This window comes from Callorhinus ursinus, unplaced genomic scaffold, assembly GCF_003265705.2.
Source record: "Callorhinus ursinus isolate GAN/ISIS: 27379988/994484 unplaced genomic scaffold, GSC_fseal_2.0 scaffold68, whole genome shotgun sequence".
Taxonomy (NCBI): domain Eukaryota; kingdom Metazoa; phylum Chordata; class Mammalia; order Carnivora; family Otariidae; genus Callorhinus; species Callorhinus ursinus.
In genome coordinates, this window is record NW_027397130.1 from 6,403,517 (window position 1) to 6,428,309 (window position 24,793).

Below are 24,793 nucleotides of genomic sequence, written 5' to 3' on the forward strand. Positions count from 1 at the left end.
TGGTTAGCCCTCAGTAGAACCAAAACAAGAAGAGAAAAGCAGGAGTAAGGAGTCTGGGCAGCAGGTTGCCCCAGGCCATCCTGTGGCCGAGAGCATCTGGTATGGGTCCTCCCTTTCTGTCCACTCCCAAGGCCTTCCCACCTCTTGGTTTCCAGCCACATGGACAAGCCTTTTAAAAATAGTACCTCGTCTCTGTAGTGCTCTACAGTTTACAAGGCGTGTTCACCGTCTTTTATGCCAGGCCCAGAGGCTGGTCTCACTTCAGAGACCGGGGCCCTCGGAATTAACTGGCCCAAGGTCACACAGCTAGTGAGCTGTGGGCTCGAACCCAGGGCTCCAAATCGGCTGCGGTTTTCTCCGAGGCAGCACTTGGCCCCGAGTGTCAGGTCTGGGGACACAGTCCTGGGGAAGGGAGAAGGGACCCAGGCGTCCCACGCGCGGGCGGGCAAGGAGGGGCCTGAAGCGGGCGGCGGGGCGGGCCGGGGCGGGGCGGAGGCGGCGGGCCCCGGTGGGGCGGGCCCGCGCGGGCGGCGGCGAGCGCTCCGCCACGGCCGGCTGGCGAGCCCTGGGAGCCAGAGGCGCGGCGTGCAGCCCAGCACGGGACGGAGCCGGGCGCCGAGCGGACTCCGGGAGGGCGCGGGGCGCGGGGGCGGGGGCCCGGCCAGCTCAGCCCGCCAGGCCGCGCCACCGACCGACACGGGCCCCGCGTTTCCCGGGCTCCGGTGCCCGCCGTGCTAGGACGGAGCGCGCCAGCGCGCGGGGCCGAGGCTCCGGGACATGCAGCGTGCGGGAGGCGGCCGGCGCGGGCTCTCGGCGCGGGTGCAGCGCCCCTTCCCCCCGGTGAGTGGCGGGTGGCGAGCCGGGGACGCCAACTTCGCCGCCAACTTGGGGCTGGGCTCGGGCGCCGCGCGGGCAAGGACGGCGGAGACAGACGCGGGACTCCCGGGGACAGTCTGGCCGGCCCGGGGAGCCCGAGGAGGGGGCGGCTGGGGACCCGGGACCCTCGGGGACCAGGCCTGGGGTTCGGACCCGGGCGGGCGGAGGGGAGGCGAGGCAGGGAGGCCGAGGTGACAGGCGCGCGGCGGACGCGAGGGAAGGACGCGGGTGAAGCGCCCGAGACGTTCGTCTCCCCGGTCGCCGAGCCCTCCAGCTCCTCCTTCGCTGGGCGTCCGGCGCCGCGGGGGAGGGGGCGGTGCGGGGACGCGGGAGTCTGGGCCGCCGGCCCCCGCAACTGTTGCTGCTGGAAGCCGCTGGGGCGGGGAGCTGGGCCAGGAGCGGGGGCCGCCACTGCGCGAAGGGGGCTGGAGAGCGCCTGGGCAGAGAGGACGAAAGGGGGCTGTCGGTGGCTCCGGGAGCCCGGACCCCCGCCTCCCGGAGGTCTGCCGAGCACCTTCTGCGCGCCTCTCCCTTGACACCCCCGCCCCTTCACACGCTGCGAGTCCCCCAGATCCTTATCCCATCCCCCACCCCCAGCTCTCCTTCTTCCGCTCCTCTGCCCGGCGTAACGCTCCCTCCTCTGACCTCAGGGAATCAGCGCGGGCTTCCCGGGGTGGTGGGGACCCCGGTCTCCGAGGGCGCAAAGGCGCAAAAGGAAGGCTGGACGAAGGAGGACCATGGGGGAACCGTGAGCCCCGGAGCGCTGGGCCCTGGCTGTCGCACCAGCGGGTTGCTCAGGTCTCCCGGGGCTTCGGCAAGGATCCCCGACGGCGGGGAAGGGAAGCCCGGAGCCTCCTGCTGCGGAAGGCGTTTCGTGCCCAGGTCTAGGAGGGCAGGGCCAGGGACTTGTGAAGGCAAGGCATCAAGCAGCCAGAAAATTCCCAAGGGTGCGCCCCACGACCCAAAGGAAGGTCCTGCTGGGTGAGCGAAGCGGGGATCGCAGCCCGGTTCTTGACACTGGCACCACCCTGGTTCCCAGCCCTGCTCACCGGGCGGGACTTCTGGCTCGGTCCCCCAGCCCTCCCGTGGTGGTACCGCCCGCGCTCGGTCTCCGACCCAGGGCCACAGGGAAATCGAGGAAGGCTCATGTGCTTCTATCTTGCAGCCCGTCTAGTTTCTGGCTGCGCCAGTCGTTTTCAAGTCTGCTCCTTAACTCCGTCGTACTAAGAATTTGGATAGGAGCTTGAAGGGGACCCGGTAGATTGGAAACCAGATTTCTGGGTTCGCCCCAAGTCCTGGTATCCCGCCCACAGTCCGGCCTGCCAGGCGAGCTCTCCCTTCCCACCCCGCAACCTGCGGGGTTTGCGGGGAGTGGGGGTGGGGGGCCTAGGAACCGGGGACGCCTGCGGGGAGAGGGTGGGCTGTAGCAGCGCGGCGGGGGGCGCGGATGTGGTGCCCAGTTTGGCCGCCAGGAGGCGTGGCACGGGTCCCGGAGCCCGGAGTCGCCGCCGCCGCCGCCGCCGCCGCCGCCGCCGCCGCATCGCGAGTGTCCTTGAGACGCGGGTGACGGTGGCTCTCGTCGCTCGCGCCCCGTCCTCCCGCGGGGGGAGCCTGATGCCACGTTCCCTATGAATTATTTATCGCCGGCCTAAAAATACCCCGAACTTCACAGCCCGAATGTAAGAGATTCCTGCCAAGGGGAGGGGGCGGGGCGCCCCCCGGGGGGGGGGGCCCGGGACGGAATCAGCGGGGAGGGGGAGAGTTCATCGTGGAGGGAGACTTTGGTGCCCGCGCCAGTGCAAGTGAGATGCAGGGGCGGTCTTCTCCCCTGACGCCTGGGTTCGGATTTTAGCTCAGCAGAAGTCAAGGAAGGAAGGAAACCCGACGACAAAGTAGAGGCCGCTTACCAAAGGGCAGTGGATACGGCAAGAGCAGCTCGGGTCCCTCTGCTCCCCCGAAGCAGCGCAGCTGGTGGCTGGGGCCCCTTCCTGGGGCCAAAGCTCCTGGCCTGGGAGAGGGGGTAGCCACCAGGGTCTGGGGTGTGAGTGTGCATGTGCGCACATCCGTGTGGGGGAAGCTTGCCTGGGAATGGGGGAGGGGGGCTCGGCGGCGGCAAGAGCCATAAACACATGCAGGTGCTCAGGGAGCTCAAGGTGATGCCGAAGGTTTCTGAGAATTGACCATTGCGATGGTCCCCTGGGCCTTTATGGGGTCCCAGTGTTCACTAACTTAGCCCGTTAGTGAAAGGTGGGAGACCGTGAGAGAGTGCGGTTCCTAAGAGAAAGTCAGGTATGTGGCAGGGGCATCACTGAGTGGGCAAATACCTGCCAATCAGGGCAGTGGCCCAGCAGGGAGCTTCCCAGCCCCGGGGAGGGAGGGAGGGAGGTACGGCAGGAGGAAGGAGGTGGCCTACAGCCCCACCCAGACCCTATATCTTCTCACTGCCCGTGTCCAGAGCCTGGGGGAAATAGGGCAGGTGCCCAGTGGGAGAGGGATTTAGGTTGAGCTCTGAAAATTCTGGAATTTTGTTGTGTAGACAAGAGAGAAGCTGTGGGAAGAGGGCATTCCAGCCCAAGGGGACAACTGAGCAGAGACCCGGAGATGAGAACAGCGAGGGGCTGTCTGGCTAACAGACTGGCAGGAGTGTGGGCTCTGTGGAGGGGAGACAATGGGTTGGTGTCAGGTGTGTGGGGCCCTAGTCATGGGACCAAGGTGTCTGGACTTCATCTGTGGGCACCAGGGAGCAGCTGTGTCGTGTGAGGAGGGATGCAGCGCCCAGAACAACATTTCAGATCAATGGGTGGGGGGAGAGTGAGGTGGATGGGAGGTGGAGAGGTTGGGGGGCCAGGGCTGGGGGTATGACCCTCCTGCCTTGTGGGGGAGGCTGGAGGTCATGTGGTGATAAGACTCTGGGATCTGAATCTCTTTGAATCTGCCCTTGGCTATTGGAAGCACAGAGAGACTTCCCTGATGGGACCCCTCCCTGCAGAGGTATTCTGTGATCACTCCGGGTGAGAGGCACCACCTGCCTCGACTGCCTGTCCTTCTCAACCCCAATCCCAGAGGACACCTTCCCATCGAGGGAGTCTCTGGGGGTAGTGCCCCCCTGGGGTTGGGGGAGGGCCTGGGTCCTACATCTAGAGTCATGTTGTCCTAAAGAAGCAACATGAGTGCTGCAGGTGTCATTGTAAATTTTCTGTGGCAACACTAGAAAAAGTAAGGGGAAACAGGTGAAATTGGTTCTAGCGGTTTATTTTGTTTAACTCAGTGTATGGAGAATATTACTTCAACGTGTCATCAATATTAAGAATATCCCTGAGATAGTTTACGTTCTTTTTCTCACACCACTCAGTCTTCCATATCCAGCCTGTGTGACACTGACCGCGGACCTCAGTTTCCGGTGCCCACAGTCACCTGTGACCGGGGGTCGCTGTTCTGGGCAGCACAGACATGGAGCTCAGCGCTGCGAGGCAGAGATGGGGGAGCCTTGGGGCTGCCCAGGGGGGCAGGGAACCTACCGGGCCTGGGCTGTGGGCAGAGATGGGCACAGAAAGGCCTGGGAAAGGGAGGAGCAAGCACGGCAGTGCCCTTTGCAGGTGTCACTTGAGGTCCCTGATTGGTGGTAGCTGCAGTCCTGTGGCCCTGCCAAAAATGCTATCTTCTCAGCCTAAATTAAACCGGGTTCACCCTGGTCACCCTTTGGCTCTCCCCCGTTCAGAAGTTTTGCTGGGGATGTGATGAAGATGGAGAAGGTGGCATAGCAGTGGCCGATGGCAGCTGGGAGGGAGCGCTGCCTCAGTGGGCACCACTCACTGGCTTGGCTCTTGGTTCTGATCCAAAGCAATGATGTTTATTTAGCAGGGACGCACATCACGCCCTTGGGTTAGGTCAGAAAAATCTTGCACACCGATGATGGCCTGGGGAAGCAGCTCATGTGGAAGACACCCCAGGGTTTCAGGAGACCCTGAGCCCTGACCAAGTTGGTGGTGTCACTCTCCTGTGGAATGGTTGCTACTAGTTGAGGCCAGAGGGGAAGGGTGGGGACGTCTGGTGCCCAGGAGGGGGGGGGGCTCTGTGCCAGGCAGGGCCACACAGAGCAGGGCCCTCGGGGATGTTAGGCTCAGTTTAGGATGGAGAATATGGAGGCAGGGCAGAGAGTGTCACAAGCTACTCTCCGTCCCCTGGATGTGGGACTGTCACCCGTAAGATGAGGGTGCTGATCGCAGTGGGCAACCTCCTTGCTGCTGCGAGGTAGTTCCTGTGATTATCGCAAGAAAACCTAAGTGACTCCCCCAGGATCACACGGCTGCTAAGTGGCAGAGCTGGGACTTGAACTCAGGTCTGTCTGACTCAAAACTATGGACTTTGACACCATACTAGCATTTTCAGCGTCCCTTTCTACCGGGGCAGAACCCAGACAGATGCGTTTCCAAAGGTCTGGCCTTTCCAGCCAAGCATGCTGTTCAACAGCAGAATGGAAGGAATGAGCACCTATGGGGACTCACATTCTTCTAGCCCCTGCCCCTCCAGGCTGCCCTGGCGACGCTCAGCTAACCTGTCTCTTTCTCTTTATCTCTGTCTGGCTGTCTCTCCCTCTCTGCCCTTCTTTGTGGAGGGAGATTTTTCCCTCTTTTCTTTCCCACGGGATGTGTGTCTCTGACCCTGGGTGTTGCTCAGCTTTTCTCTTTGTGCTTCTGTCTCCCTCCCTGTACCTATCCTGATCTCTCTGCAGGACCCTCCGGTGGACATGGGTGGCGCCCTGGGGCCGGCCCTGCTGCTCACCTCACTCCTCGGCGCCTGGGCAGGGCTGGGCCTGGGCCAGGGTGAGCAAGCTGTGACGGTGGCCGTGGTGTTTGGCAGCTTGGGGCCACCACAGGCCCAAGTTCGTACCCGTCTCACCTCCCAGAGCTTCATGGACCTGCCTCTGGAAATCCAGCCGCTCACCGTGGGGGTCAACAACACCAATCCCAGCAGCCTCCTCACCCAGATCTGCGGGCTCCTAGGTGCGGCCCGTATCCATGGCATTGTCTTTGAGGACAACGTGGGCACCGAGGCCGTGGCCCAGATCCTGGACTTCATCTCCTCCCAGACCCACGTGCCTATTCTCAGCATCAGTGGGGGCTCTGCTGTGGTCCTCACCCCCAAGGTGCCTGTCCAAACTCATGTCCTCTCATCCGTCGGGCTGGGAGCCAGGCTGGCCCAGGGACAGACTTAGGTTCTGGGCAGCTGGGATTGGGTGGGACCAGCAGGGAGGTAGGGGCTGAGCGTGCAACATGGGCGAGGTGGGGAGAAGGCTGTGGGAAGGATGTTCCCATGTTCTAGAAGATAAACTTTCTGGGCTGCTTTCACATTGTGTCTGGATGAGGGGGTGTGGGTGGCAAGCTCACCTCTGGCTTTGGTGGGCAACCCTGGTCCACCTTCTCCCTGTTTCTCTGGCCTTTTTCGGTCAAGCTCCAGACCCAGCGGCAGAGGGCCAGGCTGGGCGGAGAACCTGATGCAGTTAACCTGCCGGGAGACCATCCAGTGGCAGGTCACTGTCCCAGGCATGGGGGTGGCATGCCCTCACAGAGTTTGCATCCTGTGGTGAGAAAGTTCTAAACACACATTTGTCTGCAGTCTCAGCTGGGACAAGCATTCTGAAGGAAAAACACAGGATGCCAGGAGGGTCTAAGAAGGCCCCCATTTGCATAGGGTGTTGGTCAGAGAAGGTCTCTTAAGAAATCATATCGAAGATCTGGAGGATGAGGGAGAGTTGGCAAGTTGTGTGTGTGGCGGGGTGGGGGGAGCGGGGACAGTATTCCAGCCAGAGGCATCAGGTGGTGTGAAGGCAGCCAGGTGGAAGGAGCCAGGAGTTCTTGAGAGAAGGCTGGAGAGGAAGGTGAGGTCCTGAGCACATAGGAAGATATTTGGGTTTTATCCTAAGTAATTGGGGGGCACAAGAAAGTGTTGAGGGGAGAGACCGATCTGGTTTGCCTTTCTTTTATGATTATTTTTTATTGTGGAGAAATTTGAGCATACGTAGAAGTAGAAGAGTACAACGACCCCATGAACCATCCACCCCCAGCCAACACCACCCCATCCTTACATCCACCCACTTCCCCCTCTTCTGTGTCATTTTGAGGCAAAGACCTATTGTCCCATCCAGAAATACTGCTCTATATATCTCTAATAGATAAGGGCTTCAAAACAAAACCACCATCCATTATCACATCTAAAAAACACAATTCCTTAACATCATCAAATATCCAGGCAGTATTCAAATTTCCCCATTGTTTCATAAACGTCATAAATGCATATTTTTAAATGTGTTTGCTTGATCAAGAAACAAATCAGGTTTCCACATAGTGATTGGCTGCTGTAGGTTCTGAGCCTCAATCTCTAGGATCCTGCTCTATCTCTCTTTTTCTTTTTCTTGCAATTTGTTTGTTGAAGGAACTGGGTTACTTGTCCTTTAGGGTTGTCCCGGATTCGTTTTTAAAAAAGACTGGGACAGTCGCAGTGTGGTGAAATCTTGGGGGCCTGCAGGGGCAGCAGGGAGCCCACAGTTAGGAGGGGATTGTGCTAGCCCAGGCGCCAGCAGGCAGTGCCCTCCGCATTTGGGATGTGGAGGCGGTGGAGAGGAGGAAATTTCTCCTCGCCAGGGCTCCGTGGAGGATGCTGTTTTCCCTGTTATCTTTGGGCCCGACAGTAACCCTCAGCATGGTGGTTCTCTACCTTAACAGGGCTTTAGAAAAATACAGACGCCCAGGGTCCCATCTCTGAGATTCTGAGTCAGTTGGTCTGAGGCAGCGCTTCCCAAACTGGGGGGCTCAAGAATTACCTGAAGAGCTTGTTAAAATACAGATTCATGGGCGCCATCCTCAGGTTCTGATCCAAGAGGTGTGCGATGCGCCTGAGAATGTGCATTTCCAGCAAGCTCCGCGGGGGCAGCTGATGCTGCTAGTTTTTGATCCAGCGTTGCTCGTCCGCTTGAGTAGTTTTAAAAGCCCTCCAGGTGATTCCAATGGGCAGCAGGGGTTAGGAACCACGTCGGGGCGGGAGGCAGGTGTTGCGGCACAGGGGCTCGCGGGGCGGGCGGCATCTTCGTCAGGGGACTGCGGGAGGGAGCAGAAGTTGGGGCGGGGCGCGCCGCCCCCGCCCCGACTCAGGCCCTGCCCCCGCCCCGCCCCCAGGAGCCGGGCTCCGCCTTCCTGCAGCTGGGCGTGTCCCTGGAGCAGCAGCTGCAGGTGCTGTTCAAGGTGCTGGAGGAGTACGACTGGAGCGCGTTCGCCGTGATCACCAGCCTGCACCCGGGGCACGCGCTCTTCCTGGACGGGGTGCGCGCCGTCGCCGACGCCAGCTACCTGAGCTGGCGGCTGCTGGACGTGCTCACGCTGGAGCTGGGCCCCGGCGGGCAGCGCGCGCACATCCAGCGCCTGCTGCGCCAGGTCGACGCCCCGGTGCTGGTGGCCTACTGCTCGCGCGAGGAGGCCGAGGTGCTCTTCGCCGAGGCGGCGCAGGCCGGTCTGGTGGGGCCCGGACACGTGTGGCTGGTGCCCAGCCTGGCGCTGGGCAGCACCGACGCGCCCCCCGCCACCTTCCCCGTGGGCCTCATCAGCGTCGTCACCGAGAGCTGGCGCCTCAGCCTCCGCCAGAAGGTCCGCGACGGCGTGGCCATCCTGGCCCTGGGCGCCCACGGCTACCAGCGGCAGCATGGTGCCCTGCCCTCCCCGGCTGGGGACTGCCGTGGCCACCCCAGGCCTGCCAGCCCTGCCCGGGAGGCCTTCTACAGGTGGGCTCCTGCCCAGGGCATGGGAGGGGGGCAGGGCGCTTTAACGGACCTGGGCTGCAGTGAGCTTGGGCTCGCTGGCCACACCTCCCACCAGCTGTGTGCCTGGGGCCAAGTTACCTCACCTCTCTGAGCTTGGGCTCCTCAACTGAAAAAAAAAGCAGGTGTGAAGGTGTGTTGAGGATTGTGGAGGGGGTGTGTCAATACAGGGAAGGAGAACAGTCAGGGCTACCTGGTGGTGGTGATGGGGGTGAGGTAGAAGGTGGGGGTGGGGGCCTCTGGTCCTGGGCAGGGCTGGGGGACACCCTGGTTTCTCTCCCCCACCGCAGGCACCTACTGAATGTCACCTGGGAGGGCCGAGACTTCTCCTTCAGCCCTGGTGGGTACCTGGTCCAGCCCACCATGGTTGTGATCGCCCTCAACCGTCACCGCCTCTGGGAGATGGTGAGAAGGGGGTGAGCCCAGGGTTCCTCTGTATCCTCTCATTTTGTCCCCAGCCCCTCTTGTCCCACAGCTGAGCAGAGGGTCCCTTCTGTCCTTCATCCAGCCCCTCATCCTTCAGGTCTCAGCTGAAGCATCTGCACTGCACCAGGGTGGGTGAGGCACCTCGGCTCAGGGCTCCCATGACACCCTAGCCTCCCACCACGATAGAACTTGTCAAACACTCCTCACAGAGTCCTGCTCCTGGGGGACTCACCCACAGCTATGCTGGCCAGACGGACATGTAAACATATAGAATTTGGGGAGCTCAGTGTTTGAGGAGAGATACGTGCAAAGCATCATGGGGACACAGAGAAGGGCAGGAAATCAGTTCTGTCTTCAAAGGAGGGAACTGGGGAAGGATTCACAGAAGTTGGGACATTTGGGCTGCACTGTGGAGGTAGGAGCCCATCAGGAAGGGATACTAGCCTGGTTTAGACAGAGGGGCAGAGGGTTTGAGGCATTTTTAAGTGATGTGTTTGGGGTGTGGAGGCTGAGGAGGGGTAAGGTGGACCTGAGTGGGGAAGGCCTTGAGTACTGGGTGAAGAACCTTATACTGAGGTCGGGGTGGGGGTGGGGTGGGGAGTGTGGTGAGACAGGCTCAGGTCTGGGCTCGAGGACGATGCGGTGGGCCAGCAGCAGTTTGGAGGCTAGATCAGTGAAGTGCAGGGACCAGAGGCTGGGAGGGGGCTGCAGGGAGCCCTCCCTTCTGGTCCATGCCCAGGCCCTTGCCCCGACTCTGCAGCTCCCCAAATGCTCCTGCCCCAGGTGTCCCTACGTTAGGGAGGGGGATTCTTGGGCCTGGCAGGCCCCACCGGAGGCCCCACCTAGAGGGTGGGGGGACTTGGGCTGGAGGTCCCTGGCTGAAGCTGGTCACCCTCTGCAGGTGGGGCGCTGGGACCACGGCATCCTCCACATGAAGTACCCGGTGTGGCCTCGCTATGGTGCGTCTCTCCAGCCTGTTATGGACAGTCGGCACGTGACGGTGGCCACGCTCGAAGAGCGGCCCTTTGTCATCGTGGAGAGCCCCGACCCTGGCACGGGCGGCTGTGTGCCCAACACCGTGCCTTGCCGCAGGCAGAACAACCACACCTTCAGGTCCGCGAGAACACATGGGGAGGCCCCGTGTGAGCCGTGTGCTGCCACTCAATGGCAGGCGGGTGTGGCCTGTGCTTGGGTGGGGGGGGGTGGGGGCCACCTGCTAAACGGGGAGAAGCTGCCGGCTCTGACTTCTGGTGGTCTCTTGGTGGCAGCAGCGGTGACACAGCCCCCTACACCAAGCTTTGCTGTAAGGGCTTCTGCATTGACATCCTCAAGAAGCTGGCCAAGGTGGTCAAGTTCTCCTATGACCTGTACCTGGTGACCAATGGCAAGCATGGCAAGAGGGTTCGGGGCGTGTGGAACGGCATGATTGGGGAGGTAGGCCTGCCCCCAAGGTCCACCTGAGCCCATCCCCCTGCCCGCTGGCCACCCCAGGCCCCACACATTGCCCACCACCCCTCGATGTTCCTGTGCTGGGGTCAGTCAGGGCGGGGCCTGGGCCCAGCTCCTGAGGCTCTTCCAGCCGTCCGGGAAGATGGGCTGTCACCAGTAATGCTCCCTGGGCTGGTCAGGACTACAATGGAGCTCTAAGGACCCCAGAGAGGAACAGCCGACTCAGGCCGGGGGGTGCCAGAAGGGTGGCCGGGGAGCGGCTGGGGTGGGTGCTCCAGCCGGTGGGATGCCTCCTCCAACCCAGGCCTGGCCCCCGTGGCCCCAGGTCTACTACAAGCGGGCAGACATGGCCATCGGCTCCCTCACCATCAACGAGGAGCGCTCCGAGATTGTGGACTTCTCTGTGCCCTTCGTGGAGACGGGCATCAGCGTGATGGTGGCACGCAGCAACGGCACCGTCTCCCCATCGGCCTTCCTGGGTGCGGCTCGGGGTGGGCAGGGAGGGCTCCAGGGTCTGAGGAGCATGCTCGGAAACAGGGAGTTTGCGGTGGGCCTCAGAGGGCCAGCCCGGCAGCCGCAGGGGCCTTGGAGGTTGGCCGGAGGCCTGAGCTGCAGCAGAGTAGGACGGAGAGAGAAGAGGTGAAGCCCAGGTTCCATTCTGAGCCCGGGTGTTGGGTGAGGAGGGTGGAGGGGCCATGTGGGGGCAGGAAAGCTGGGAAGGCAGGCTGACTTTAGGAGGTGCCTGGTGGGCTAGGACCCGCTAGGGGGGAAGCTTCCCAGGGAGTTGGAGGAGCTGACCCAGAGAGTGGGACGTGACGCCAGCTTGTGACCTGATGGGAATTCAGTGTTCGTGGGGCCGTCCCTTTGCGCCAAGCCTCACGCTAGCTGCTGGGGATATGGCCATAGTCCTGGGTGTCACCAAGCGCCCTGTCAGGAGGTCAGTGGGACTTGCAGTGTGAGGTTTACAGAGAGCCATGAGGACAGGCCAGCCTCAGCCAGGAGCAGAGGAGAGAATCCTCTTCCTGCTGTGTGGCCTTGAGCAAGTCACCAAACCTCTCTGAGCAGGGTTCCTCAGCCACGCGTAGAAGGCAACAGACCCCCACCCTGCAGGACGGGCATTGCATCAGGGGACCTGTGCTTCCTGCGGTGATGCCTCCTTGCTCAGGGAGACTGAAACCATTGGGCAGACTGGTCAGAGCAGCTTAGTTGGTCTCCCCAGCTCCTGGGGCTCCCGGGCCCTGTCAGTACGATCAAGAGTGAGACTTGATCTCAGAGACCCTGATTCCAGGCAGAACAGGAGTGTGGTTCGCAGTGCTGGCAGGGGAGGGAGGAGAGGGAAGGAGAAAATGCCTTGGGCAAGCTGCCGTGGCTTTGTGGAATCTGGCCAGGCCAGGAGGAGGAGGGGGAGGATGGGAGATGGCGTAGGTTGCAGGCCTTGCAGGCTGGGGATGGGGCACTGAGGGGAGAGCACAAAGGGCGTAAAATCTCTCTCTGTGAAAGAAAGTTGCGGGTGCGACAGGGATCCAGGGGAGATGTGCAGCCAAAGGGAAGTTTCCTGGGGTGGGGTGGTGGGATCTTGTCCCAGGGCAGAGGGGGCAGGGTAACCGAGAATGCTGGAGAGCCTGACCTCCCTGGGGGGTGGGGGTGGGGGTTCTCTCCTGGGGCTCTGCTGCTCTGAGAGTGAGAGACCCCTTGGCTCAGTCCTCCGGCCTGATGGGCCCCACCCTGACCAAGTGGATGCCCCTGCCTGCACCCAGTACTCTGGGCTGTGGGTGGGAGGGACGGTAGTGAGGCTTCTGAGCTGCCTCCCTCTGTTCCCAGAGCCCTACAGCCCTTCGGTGTGGGTGATGATGTTTGTCATGTGTCTCACTGTGGTGGCCATCACGGTCTTCATGTTTGAGTACTTCAGCCCTGTCAGCTACAACCAGAACCTCACCAGTGGCAAGAGTAAGCTCTCAGCTGGGCCTGGGAGGAGGGAGCATGGGGAGTGGGGGGTGGGGTGGGGCTCAGGGCCGCAGGGACCCTGCAGAGAAGGCTGGATCCTGGGGGAGGTCTCTGGCTTGAGGACAACCAGCAGGGGCCAATCAGATACATGAGAGGGAGAGAGAGAAACAAGGTGGGCTGGCTTGCCCTGGAGTGGGGATGGCTGGGGATGGGGCCCCACCCAGGACAGAGTGAAGAACTGGGTCCCCTCTGTGCCCACCCTCTCACTCCCAGAGTCTGGGGGCCCATCCTTCACCATCGGCAAGTCTGTGTGGCTGCTGTGGGCGCTGGTCTTCAACAACTCGGTGCCCATTGAGAACCCCCGAGGCACCACCAGCAAGATCATGGTCCTAGTCTGGGCCTTCTTTGCTGTCATCTTCCTCGCCAGCTACACCGCTAACCTGGCCGCCTTCATGATCCAGGAGCAGTACATCGACACTGTGTCTGGCCTCAGTGATAAGAAGGTCCTGGGGCCGCAGCCAGCAGAGGGCAGGGGGTGCCAAGAGCAAGGGCAGGCCTGTGGGACCCAGGAGGGGAATTTGGAATGGAGCAGGGAGCAGGAAGGAGCTGGGGAGCCTGGTGAGGAGAGGCTGGGACCTGGGGTGAGGGGGCGGAGGGCTCAGGTCCACCAACTGAGTGGCCTTGGAGAAGTCTCTTCCTGACCTGGCTTCAATGTCACCATTTGCAAAACACAGGAGTGGCCTGGACAGTCTCTCGGGGTCCTGTGCCCTGGGCCCAGGGGACGGGCTCGGGGAGTGTTGGTGCCTGCAAGGCTGGACGGAGGGTGATGAATGGCGCCTGTCCTCTGCCCACAGTTTCAGCGACCTCAAGATCAGTACCCACCCTTCCGCTTTGGCACGGTGCCCAATGGCAGCACAGAGCGCAACATCCGCAGCAACTACCGAGACATGCACACCCACATGGTCAAGTTCAACCAGCGCTCGGTGGAAGATGCGCTCACCAGCCTCAAGATGGGGTGGGTCCTCAGCTCTGCACCTACCCTCTGACTTCTCTACCCACATGTCTCCCTGATGACCAGCCTCACCTCTGGCCCTTCCTGAGAGATGCAAGGTGGGGACATTGAGCCTGGGATGTCCTGTAGGACTCCTGGGGAAGGGGGTAAGGAGGTCTTGGGACAGAGTAAACTTTCAAGCAAAACTAGATGCCCACCGTATGGCCCAGAGATGCCGCTGAGGTCTTGACCAGGGTTCAGCCTTGGCCTGAGGTGGTGGTTGTGACCTTCTTAGGGTCCTAGGGGCATGGAGGGGCTGGGCAGAGAGGGTGCGTCCTCTGGGGGTGGAGAGTTCCCTGGTCTCTCTGAGACGAGGGTAGGTGGGGTCCCCGAGCTACAAAGGGCTCTTCTCTGTATCCGGGACCCAGGAGAACCAGAGAAGGCTCTGCCCACCCCTCCCTCCTGGTCAGTGCTCAGCAGGCTCATATGGCCCAGATCCCTGTCAGGCCCCAGATTTGGTGTCCCCACCTCACATGACCCCTGGCCTGTCCCCAGGAAGCTGGACGCCTTCATCTATGATGCTGCTGTCCTCAACTACATGGCGGGCAAGGACGAGGGCTGCAAGCTGGTCACCATTGGCTCTGGCAAGGTCTTTGCCACCACTGGCTATGGCATCGCCATGCAGAAGGACTCCCACTGGAAGCGGGCCATAGACTTGGCACTCCTGCAGTTCCTGGGGGACGGTGGGTGCTGCTGCTGGGGGCTGGAGGCCCAGGGCGGGCCATGGAAGCTGAGGTGGGGACAGCTGCCTGATGGCTGGTCAGCATCTCTATTACTGTTCTCTGAGTCCCAGGGCCCATGGGCAGGACGAGGTCTCTGGGAGTGAGAGCTGGGCCCATGGGTGGGGGTATTTGGAGGGACAGCATGAAGACCTGGGGAAGAGGTGAGCTTGCCAGGACTACACGGGAGTCCCTGAAGGGCAGGAAGACAGGAGGAAGCTCAGGCCACACGGTGGGGCTTGGGGGGAGGCTCAGATCCTCTCTTTTTTCTCTAGACCCCTGTCCCAACCACTTCCATCTTGAGATCACCTAGGGTAGTGCCAAGGGCCTGCCCAGTCCCAGAGCCAGGGGCCCAGGCTTGCCTTGGTACCAGCGGCTCACATGTGTAAGCAGTCCAGCTGAACCTGCTCCCAAACCCAGAGGCTTCAGCGCAGTAAGATAAAACTGTGATTTTCCATCAGTACCACAGAATGAGAATGATAGCAATGAAGGTGCTGTGGTGTCCTCGGGGGCCTAGGCCTTTTGTCTCTGTGTGCCCAGCTCCGTGCCCGGCATGGAGATGCCCCATAAGTTTGGCCCCGATGTGAATGATAACATCAACCCAGCCAGCAAGCTTCTCCTGGGCATGTGGGGTGTGGGCACGTCAAAGGCTGGCCTCGCCTACCCCAGTCCCCCACTCTGCTTTCCTTTCTTCCTGCTCATTGACACCCCCTACCCCCCAATCCTGCCCCCGCTGGGCTAGATCCCTCTGTGGTCCTGCAAGGGGGTGGCACCCTGGCTCCAGACCCCTCCTTGCTCCAGGTTTGGGTGAGCATTGGGAGGGTCTTTCCTGAGCCAGTCGTCCCCCCAACCCCGTCCCAACCCTTGCCAGGGGAGACACAGAAGCTGGAGACGGTGTGGCTCTCAGGGATCTGCCAGAATGAGAAGAACGAGGTGATGAGCAGCAAGCTGGACATCGACAACATGGCTGGTGTCTTCTACATGCTGCTCGTGGCCATGGGGCTGGCCCTGCTGGTCTTTGCCTGGGAGCACCTGGTCTACTGGAAACTGCGCCACTCCGTGCCCAACACGTCTCGGCTGGACTTCCTGCTGGCCTTCAGCAGGGTGGGTGGGACCACCCCACCCCAGGCAGGCCCCAGCTTTAGGGGCACCAACCCAGATTAAGTCAGAGCTGGCCATGGCCCCATTCACAGATGTAAAAACTGAGGGTCTGCCCGCATCACACAGCAGATGATGAGAAGCAGAGCCCTTCTGCAGCAGGCGGGGCAGTATCTCTGAGCCAGGCTGACCCGGGTCCAAACCCTCACTGCTATTGACAAGCTGTGTGCCTTTAGGAAGAGAACCTCTTGGGCCTCAGACTCCGCCCGGGGAATTGCGCTCTCGGTTAAGGAGGCGCTTAACAAATGCTAGTTGCTTCCTAGGAGCTGGGGACGCCTGGGTTGGTGCTTGGACCGGGAGGTGGGCGGTCCCTGAGACGAGCTGGCGGCTCATGGCTGTCTCCTCCCGGCTGCCCAGGGCATCTACAGCTGCTTCAGCGGGGTGCAGAGCCTGGCCAGCCCCGTGCGGCCACCCAGCCCGGACCTGACCGCTGGCTCGGCCCAGGCCAACGTGCTCAAGATGCTGCAGGCCGCACGCGACATGGTGACCACCGCGGGCGTGAGCAGCTCCCTGGACCGCGCCGCGCGCACCATCGAGAGCTGGGGCAGCGGCCGCCGCGCGCCCCCGCCGCCCGCCTGCCCCGGCCCGTCCCCCGAGCCCAGCCCCACGGGCTGGGGACCGCCAGGCGGGGGCCGCGCCGCGCCGGGGCGCAGGGCCCCGCAGCCCCCGGGCCGCCCCCCGACGCCCAGGCCGTCGCTGCCCGACGTCTCCCGAGTGTCGGGCTGGTCGGCTCGGGAGGCGGGGCGGCAGGTGCGGGCCGGGCCCGGCGGGTGGCACCTCCGGGCCTCCGAGCGGCGCGCGCTCCCAGAGTGCCCCCTGTCGCCCGAGCGCTGCCACTACAGCTCCTTCCCTCGAGCCGACCGGTCGGGGCGCCCCTTCCTCCCGCTCTTCCCAGAGCCCCCGGAGCCGGAGGACCTGCCGCTACTCGGGCCGGAGCAGCTGGCTCGGCGGGAGGCCCTGCTGCGCGCGGCCTGGGCCCGGGGCCCAAGCCCGCGCCACGCTTCCCTGCCCAGCTCTGTGGCCGAGGCCTTCGCCCGGCCCAGGTCGCTGCCCGCGGGGTGTGGCCGCCCGGCCTGCGGGCGCTCGGCGCAGGCGCCGTTGATGCGGCTGCCGTCCTACTGGGAGGCCTGCCAGGAGGGCGTGTGGGCGAGGGTCCCCGCCTGGCCGCACAGACAGCCCGCCTGCCTGCACGCCCACGCCCACTTGCCGCTTTGCTGGGGGGCTATCTGCCCCCCTCTACCCCCCTGTGCCAGCCACGGCCCCTGGTTCACTGGGGCCTGGGGGCCTCCAGGGCACAGGGGCAGGACCCTGGGGCTGAGCACAGGCTACAGGGACAGTGCGGGGCTGGAAGAGGTCAGCAGGGTGGCCTGTGGGACACACGGCTTCCCTGGACCTTGTACCTGGAGGCGGATCTCCAGCTTGGAGTCAGAAGTGTGAGGGGTCAGAGACTCTGGTTCATGGTCAGCTGGATTCTCTGCCTGGCACTGTCAGGGCTGGTGGGGGCAGGTGACTTGCACTTTTCTGGCTTCTGCCTTGAAATCCTGGCTGTGGGCCCCCAGTGACAGATGTCCTCTATGGTCAGTTTGGTGACCTTGGCAGTCTCAAGTCCTGGTGTGGGCTCTTATGCAAACCCTTCCCACCTGTTCCTGAGTCACCGGGAGCAGTGGGGTCTCCCTGCCCCGCCGTTAGCTAGTTCTTAGTCATGACTGCTGGGCGCCTGGCGTGGGAGCATGGAGGCTGGAACTTGGGCTGAGGGCAGGGCGGTCCCACTCCTTACTCTGCCTGTCTGGAGTCTCTTCTCAGAGCATCTGGGGCATTAAACAAATCTTTTACAACCCACTGGTCCTGGCTGCCTCATTCTGCATCCCTGGACGGGGCACACCACAGCCCGTAGGCAATAGGAGCACATTGGGGGTATCCCAGGCAGGGTGTCTGCCTAGAGAAGCAGCTCCCTCTGGGGGAGTATCTGGAAGCTGAGGCCAAGGGAGGGCTCTGGGCAGCAGAAGCCACTTGGTATTCAGTGCCAGCTCCTACCCACCCTGGAGCTGGATGCGACAAATGTGCTCAGCATGGGGGCCCGGGTGGTGATGGATGGAGTTCATCCTTCAATCTCCTTGAAAAGAGAGGCTCATGCCAGGGGTGGTGGGTGTCCTGCCTTGCCAGGGGTCCACCTGGGAGCCTGACAGTGTATCAGTGGGAACGGGAGGTCTGCTGGGGGTAGCCTCCTGGGCTCTTCTGGGCCCTGGCTGGCTGTATTCTCTCCATGGTGAATGTGTGGGGCTCCGAACTGCCTGTCAGCTCTGGAAGTCTGGCAGAGGCAGCTTCTGAGATCAGACACGGCTCAGCCTTGCTGGTGCCAGGGCTCTTTGTGGGGGTCAGAGCCCCAGGTCAGAGAATCTGCTGGATGTCTCAGTCCTTCATTGTCCCTCTGGGCTCCCCGCCCCACCTCCTTGCTCTGTCACATGTCATCAGTCCTGGACCATCTAGAAGGCTGGCTCTTGCTTAAGAATTGTCAATGCTTTCCCATCTGTGGTTGTGTTTACCTCCCACAATGACTGTATAGCAAGCGAGCCCTCATTCTCCCATTCATTCCACAAACACGGTATGATTGGTGCCATCAGACGTTGTCTAAGTGTGCACATGGAAAGCCTGCGGCCTTGCTGTCCTTGGCAGGTTGGGTGAGGCAGGGCAGAAATTACCTCCCTGTAACAGGGAGGAGGCCGACACCACAAGCAGCCCCTGCCCTGTGCCCTTCCCACACCACTCTTGCTGGTTCCCTGTCTCCCAGTACTCCATGACTGCGGGTGGAGGGAGCCCTGAAAACTGAGGTTTTTTGTTTGGTTTTAGGCATGAAAGCAGCTGAAATGGTGGAGTGGGAGAAACTTTTTTTTTTTAAGATTTATTTGAGAGAGAGAGCAATTTAGCAGACTCTGCACTGAGTGTGGAGCCTGACTTGGGGCTTGATCTCATGACCTTGAGATCATGACCTTGAGATCATGACCTGAGCCTAAACCAAGAGTCAGACAATTAACCGACTGTGCCACCCAGGCGCCCCTGGAGTGGGGGGAAATTTCTAACACTGCTCCTTTCCTGGCTGGAGAGCCAGACTCTGCCAAGAATGGGTGTCCATTGCAGACAATGTCATGTACTCAGCCCTATGGATTTTCACGGATCCAGGTCTCAGCCACAGGTGGTAAATGTGGGTCTAGGTGAGTGCTCGAGGCCAGTGCCCTGGGAGTTGACCTTGACTACAGCCACAGGTGGTGAGAGAGTTAACTCTTGGCTACCAGCCCCTGGACCGGACCCCTCCTGGTCCCTGAATCTGAGCGCAGCTCTGGGTGGAAGGCTACAGCAGGTAAGCTGGGAGGAGTCTTGAGGTCCAGGCTGCTCTCCGCTCACTGCCCAAGATCATTAATAACCAAGAACCGGGAAGATAATTAAAAGCCAAATGTGGAGCTGAGCCTACTGCTGACTGGCTCCGAGGAGGGGCCAACCCTGCTCCTGGAGCCAGGCTCTTGGCTGCCTCGTTCCTGCTCTAGGAATGTATTCTGGGGAGAAGTGAGCCCCATGGGAAGTGGAGGCAGGGAGGACGCGTCCTACAGGTTCAGAGCTTGCTTGGCCTGGCTCCCCAGCCTCCTGCTCGGAGCCGTGGTGCCCCCTGCACCTCCGCGGGAGGACCAAAGAACAGCCCTGCACTATCGAAGAGGGCAGAAAGCCTGACAGGGGAGAGGAGGGAGCTGTGTCACCAGGCCAGAGACAATCAATCATCATAAACAAGGGCCTGACTGTGTAGCAAAGAGCAAGCAGAGTCCACCCAGACACCAGACACCTGCATGCTGGCTTTTTCTTTTGGTGGAATACGAGAGGAGGGAGGCCCCGGGTCACCTGTCTCACCCTGCTGCTGTGTGCGTTTCCTTGCCTGGCTTTCCTGGGAGCTCACTGTCCACACCACCACTTTCCTGGGGTCTGTGAACGGGCAGGGGACACAGGGCTTAGCCAAGGGCAGGCATGATGGCCTCGGTCCGGATACCTGGGCTTCAGTCCTGGCTCCAGAACTCTCCAGCTGGGCCTCAGTTTGGCTCTTAAGTTCCCTGGAGCCAGAGAGAGACCACTTTCTCCCCCAAAGCCCTCTAGACCCTGAAGAATTCAGACCAGTTTCCCATTTCCGAATTGTAGCCGGCAGTTGCCACAATTCTGCAGGAGGCTATGAAGCCAGCAGGTGCCGGGGACCCGAAGCAGGGTCTTCAGTGAGTCCTGGGTCTGTGGCGTCAAGCCGTTTTGGCTGGCAAGTGATAAGAGAGCCAAGCATCAGTACGTAATAGCTTTATTGAGCACTTTTGTGCCAGGCACTAAGCCTGGTCACAGGCTTCCCACAGCCGATCAGGGCTGCAGGTACTATTGCCTCCGTGTTACAAATGACGGGGATGAGCATGGAGGCTTGCCACCTGCAAGGGGCAGCTCTGACTTCTTGATCCACGTTCTCAATCCCTAAGTTACGCCAAGGTTCATGCGGAAAGCACCCAGCACCACGCCTGGCACATACCAGGCACTCAGGAAGCTATTCTTCTCCCTTTCTCCTACCGACACCATGAGCCCCAGCCCCGGGTGGGGTGTGGGGGAGAAGGTTTGCAAAGCTCTCTCCTGCAGTCCTGGGTCTTGGTTTCAGAAGGGCAGCTTTTCAGTGGCTGTTAGCATGGCCAGCTTGGGGTCAGCCCTTCCCGGGAATCGGACGCCACACCAAGAGAGGTGGAGACAGGTGTGGTCACACGCCCGAGGGCTAGGCCCTGCCAGGCTCCTCCCCTGGGGCTGGATTCCCCTGAGGTGGGGCGCAGCCCCCATCCTCTACCACTCTGACTTTAAGTCTGCCTATTGCCGAGGCTGCTCCCGGCCTCCATGTGGCGAGAACAGCTGTGTCGCTAAGGGCCTGGCAAGGTGCCCGCTGCCCACCTTCCACCACTCAGCAGTGCCTCCCAGCCTGTCACCTGCCATCTGCCCCATCCATAAGACCGTAGCCGCCCCTCTGGCCTCAGGTGAGGGAACAGGCAGGAGCCCCTGGCCCCAGGGCCCGAGGGCCCGGGGACTCCCACCTTGGCCCAGCCTGCCCTTGGGGCCAGTCTGGGTGAAAGGCACCAGGTGGAGGCTACTGAGGTTATGTGCTCCTCCACAGCCACATCTGTACCCAGGCCAGGCCGGCGGGCCTCTTCCTCTGTCCTCCCTGCCACTGGCCCCGGGGGCCCATCTGTAAAATGGAAATCATGATCCCACTCGCCCACCTTGCCACACCGATGTAATAAGTACTTGCAGCCAAGCGTGCCTGATGCGCTGGGTGAACAGGCATCATTGGGGGTCTGTCTAGCTGCTGGCGGTACCCCCCTCTTTCCCTAAGCCCCCCTGGCTATCAGTAGAGAGGAAGGCGACCCCATCTGACCTCCAAGTGGTCAGACAGCAGGTGAACGCCGAGGAGCAAAGGAGCCCAGACAGCAGTGGTGGGGAGTACCCTGGCTTACCATCAGTGACGTGGCCACTTAGGGCCGATTCGGTCCCTCCAAGGCCTGGGGCTGCGGGGCTCGGAGGAGGGGAATGCAGCCACTGACCTGGCACTGCTGTTTGCCTCCAGATTGTCACATAAATCAACCTGGGCTTTATGATGCTAATAAACTCACCTCCAATATTTGGTTTGGAGCCTGGGGCGGCAGGATGATTTAATTTGCTTTGTCCTTAAGCAAGAGGGGATGTAACTGGAGAAGGGGAAGTACAGATGTTTTGCGTTTTTAGCAAACAGCTGGGGAGCTCCAGGTAGGGCTGGAGCCACGGAGTGCCTGCCCCTTGGGAGCCCTCCCTGCTCTGCCCACCGGGGGCTGGAGCCTCCTGGGAAGAAGTCGCCGTGGCAGATGGGGTTAGGGTGGTCTAGTGTTCACATGGATGGAAAATCACAATACTTGGGGACGGACTAAGAAGTGTACAACAGTGAGAACACAGACCGCGGCCCATCACGCACGACCCGGGGTTCTCACGGGCTGTGGTGGCCAGGGGCCAGGGCGGGGGGTGGCATCGCCTGTGGACTCCCCAGTTCGTACACATCCCAGGTCTTCCTCCCTCTCCCTCCAAGACCACCATGGGCCCCAGGAGAGCCAGCGTGGTCACTTTTCAAGGTATGAATACCGCGCCATGCAGGAGGCTGCAAAGGTTCCTGAATGTGGGCTGAGCAAGGCACTGAAATCAAAAGGGGGAGGTGTTGGGGACCTGAGGACCTACCCCAGGCAGGCAGCTCCAGGTCAAGCTGCTCTGGGCTCCAGGACCCGTGGGCCAGGCCCAGGGCTGGGGGGGTGCCAGGGAGGGTCAGGAAGGACCCCCAGGTCCTGAAGCAGAAGGCACACTGAAAATGCAGAGTTCACTAGTCACCTGTGTTTCCAAGGAAGGCTGGCCCAGCAGACGCATGCATGCTTGTGACAGGGATGGGGCCACGGAAGAGCTGGTGAGGTGGCCAGAAACTCACCTCCCCTTCCATGAGAATGGTGCCTGGTGCCCCATCTCACTCCACAGCACCCAAGGGTCATGGAGAGTATGAACAGAGCACCCACAGCCTGGCTCAAAAGGGGGCCACCTTTAGTACTGGAGTGGGGACAGCCAAGCCTGCTGCTGCTGCCCCACAGGCCTGACCTCTTGGAGGGTGGGAAGCAGAGCCCCCTCACCGCCACATGCTCAGGGCGTTCCCAAGCCACTGTGGTGGTGGCTGGGGGTGGCTCCCTTTCGTGGTCCTTATACACTGCCCCCCGTAGTGCAGGAGACCCCGCGGGTCCCACGGGGCAGTCAGGAGAGCAGCGGATCCCTTTGAGGGGTCACAGGCGCTGGGCTTTAAACCGTCTCCCGGGCTGAGTCATCACGGGCTCAGGAGCTCAGGACTGGTGCTGGCACCCCACGGCAGGGGCCCTCACAGCGACAGTCCAGGGACCCTGGTGCCGATCAGCACTTCCTGTTCTTGTCACCGGGGCAGGCCAGGCCCTCCCCTAGGAGCGGCACCTGGCCACTCCAGGCCTGAGGGGAAGGTGGGACCTGGCAATCCTGGTGGGGAGGTTTAGGGCCTGGGACTCGCCCGGAGGCAGCAGCTACTTGTGCAGCAGATTCCCCAAACTAGGATGCATGAGGGGCTGGGACAAAGGAGGAGGGGACGTGGCGTCTGGTATGAACAGTGGCAGTGCCAGCACAGTGTCCCCACCGCGCGGGGGAGGAGCCTGCCCCTGGCGGTTGTCTGGTGGGGCCTGTGTGGGGAAGCAGTGGCCAAGCCCGGAGTCTGGGGCAGCTGTGTGCCCAGGCCGTGCAGCTTGGCTGGTCAAGGGCAGCTCCACGCAGGGGACCCGGGGGGGAAGGTTGCCCAGCGAGTGAGGCACAGTACAGACTGTGCAGAATCCTGGCGGGGAGAGAAGACCCCCGGCCAGAGACGTGGAGGGTCCCCTCCAAGAATCCGGCCTCGCCTGCCCCAAGGAACCCTGGGAAGGAGCTAGCTCTTGGCTCTGCAGGGGGGGGAGGTGAGCGGGGGCACTGGAGTGGTCTCTTACCATCAGGCACATCCTGCCATCAGACCTTGGTTTCGCTGAGGACGATGTTGGCGGTGACGAAGAAGAAACAGGAGAAAGCCCAGAGCAGCACAAAGCCCACCCAGAAGGTGTGGCGGAAAGGGGACCTATGCTTGTTGACGGTCCCGTAGCCCAAGGTCAACTGGGTGTCCTTGCGGCAGTGGTACACCAGGAAGGCGGGGATGACGTACTGGATGCCCGTGCCTGCGTAGGCCCCCGTGATGCCCACCAGGGACTCCAGGTCATGGGTGCAGAAGGCCACCAGCACCGGGGGCAGCAGGGTGATGGTGGGGAACACCACGCGGTCCACTACCCAGGGGTACGTGCCCCCCTCACGGTGGAAGAGCGTCTTCCAGTTGTTGCGGAGGGTCACAGCGATGATGGGGAAGTTGGTGCTGATGGTGAAGACGGGAAAGAGGCCCAGGAAGAAGCGCACGGCGGCCACGCTCACGACGTCACAGCGTGCAAAGTTGAGGGTGTACATGTCCATGAGGCTGTCGCCGCGGAAGCAGAAGATGGCGGTGAAGCAGAGGAGGCCATAGAAGGCGAGAATGAGCACGTAGTCCAGGAAGACCAGGCACGTGAGGTGGCGCTTGGAGGACACAGGTGTGACGAGGGACGGCAGAGAGTGCTGGCACATGAAGGAGTAGACGCACACGCCGAACAGGTTCCGGACCCCCGAGAGGTCAGCCAGGGGCGGGTGCCCCTGCCGGTGCCCGTGCCCGATGCGGACCAGCGCCAGCACGATCATGATGGCGAAGGCTGGAAGACAAGAGGGCAGTCAGCCAGCTGAGCGGGAACCGGCCCTCGCCCCGGAGAGCTGTCGGTGTGGTGGCGCCTGGCGAGGGGCCGGGGCTCCATGAGAAGCGGGGAGTTCACGTACAAGTCGGTGGGGGCTGCTGATCGTGCTCCCTCTCCCCAGGGCATGAGGGAGTGTCTGTCTTGGGGGATCTGGGCATGAGAAGGGGCTGTGCTGGGGCGGTGGGCAGGGCGGCCCCGCGCCGCCTTCTCTGAGGAGTGCGTGCTCCTGGCCGGGTGCCGCCGGGCTCCCTCGCGGGGCTTCCTCGGGGCCTCCTCCACTCGCTGGCCTGGAGCGGGCCCGGGGCAGGACTCACGGTCACTCTCCCTCTCTCTCGGCCTGTCTGAGGCACAGGGCCCCTCCCTGCGGGGGAGGCTGGGGGTCTCTCCACTGTCCCCTCAGGTCACATCACAGTCCCTGGCTCCCCGGAAGGAGGCCTTTCTCCTGGGACTCACAGAAGGCCAGACCAGTGTCTTCCCACAATGACACGTGGGAGTGGGAGCGACAGGGATGGAGCTGTCTGGCATAGGGGACAGGAGTGGGGAGGGAGCAAGGGAACAGGCCTGCGCAAACTGCCAATGAAGAAGATGGTTTGTTTCTTCCTCATCCCGCTCCTGCCCCGCCGCCGCTCCTGACTCTGGGTGCTCCAAGACCCTCCCTGCTCCAGAGACACTGCCTTCCGAGCTCTGGCAGGTCAAGGGGAAAGCGGAGACCCAGCTCCTCCTGTGGGCTCTCAGCCCAGGGAGCTGCCTCTGGATTAAGCCCTGGAGGGCGGAGAGGGGGTGACGGGACAGCCCGGGACCCCGACAGCCTGGCTTATCAGATGTCTGGGGCTGAGCGCAGGAGGGGTGTGCGGGGCAGAGATCTGTGCGGAGGAACCGCACCGCACCAAGTGCGCTGGGCCAGGGTGGAGGTCGAGTCCCCTGGGGGCCAGGTCACAACGCGAACTGAGCAGTCAGGTGGCTACAGCTGGATGACCTGGCGGGGACC

The 24,793-nt window shown here is 62.0% G+C and overlaps 2 protein-coding genes across 4 annotated transcripts in view; one reads left to right on the top strand and one right to left on the bottom strand.

Annotated features, from left to right (window-relative positions):
• Window positions 1-651: 651 nt before the first annotated feature.
• On the top strand, window positions 652-17,259 carry GRIN2C (glutamate ionotropic receptor NMDA type subunit 2C). The gene is made up of 13 exons (XM_025859933.2): window positions 652-840; window positions 5,609-6,022; window positions 8,049-8,647; window positions 8,974-9,088; window positions 10,011-10,222; window positions 10,378-10,543; window positions 10,884-11,037; window positions 12,380-12,505; window positions 12,776-13,005; window positions 13,357-13,517; window positions 14,049-14,236; window positions 15,144-15,376; window positions 15,788-17,259. Exons 1-13 carry the CDS (start codon window positions 778-780, stop codon window positions 16,865-16,867), a joined length of 3,741 nt encoding a protein of 1,246 aa, XP_025715718.2. The 5' UTR covers window positions 652-777; the 3' UTR covers window positions 16,868-17,259.
• A 2,478-nt stretch (window positions 17,260-19,737) lies between these two features.
• TMEM104 (transmembrane protein 104) overlaps window positions 19,738-24,793 on the bottom strand; it is a 54,627-nt gene continuing 49,571 nt past the window's right edge. For all 3 annotated transcript variants that reach the window (XM_073886180.1, XM_025859755.2, XM_073886181.1), the window contains one exon: window positions 19,738-23,766. In XM_073886180.1, the coding sequence (XP_073742281.1) occupies window positions 23,006-23,766 (761 nt within the window). In that variant the 3' untranslated portion in view covers window positions 19,738-23,005. The remainder of the gene's footprint in view (window positions 23,767-24,793) is intronic.

What these genes read in the sequence shown, in the direction of transcription:
- GRIN2C (XM_025859933.2), top strand. Translation starts at nt 778, where the DNA reads ATGCAGCGTGCGGGAGGCGGCCGGCGCGGGCTCTCGGCGCGGGTGCAG. An exon ending in GCCCGGGAGGCCTTCTACAG is followed by an intron (nt 8,648 to 8,973) that starts GTGGGCTCCTGC and finishes CCCCCACCGCAG; the next exon opens with GCACCTACTGAATGTCACCT. An exon ending in GAACCTCACCAGTGGCAAGA is followed by an intron (nt 12,506 to 12,775) that starts GTAAGCTCTCAG and finishes TCTCACTCCCAG; the next exon opens with AGTCTGGGGGCCCATCCTTC.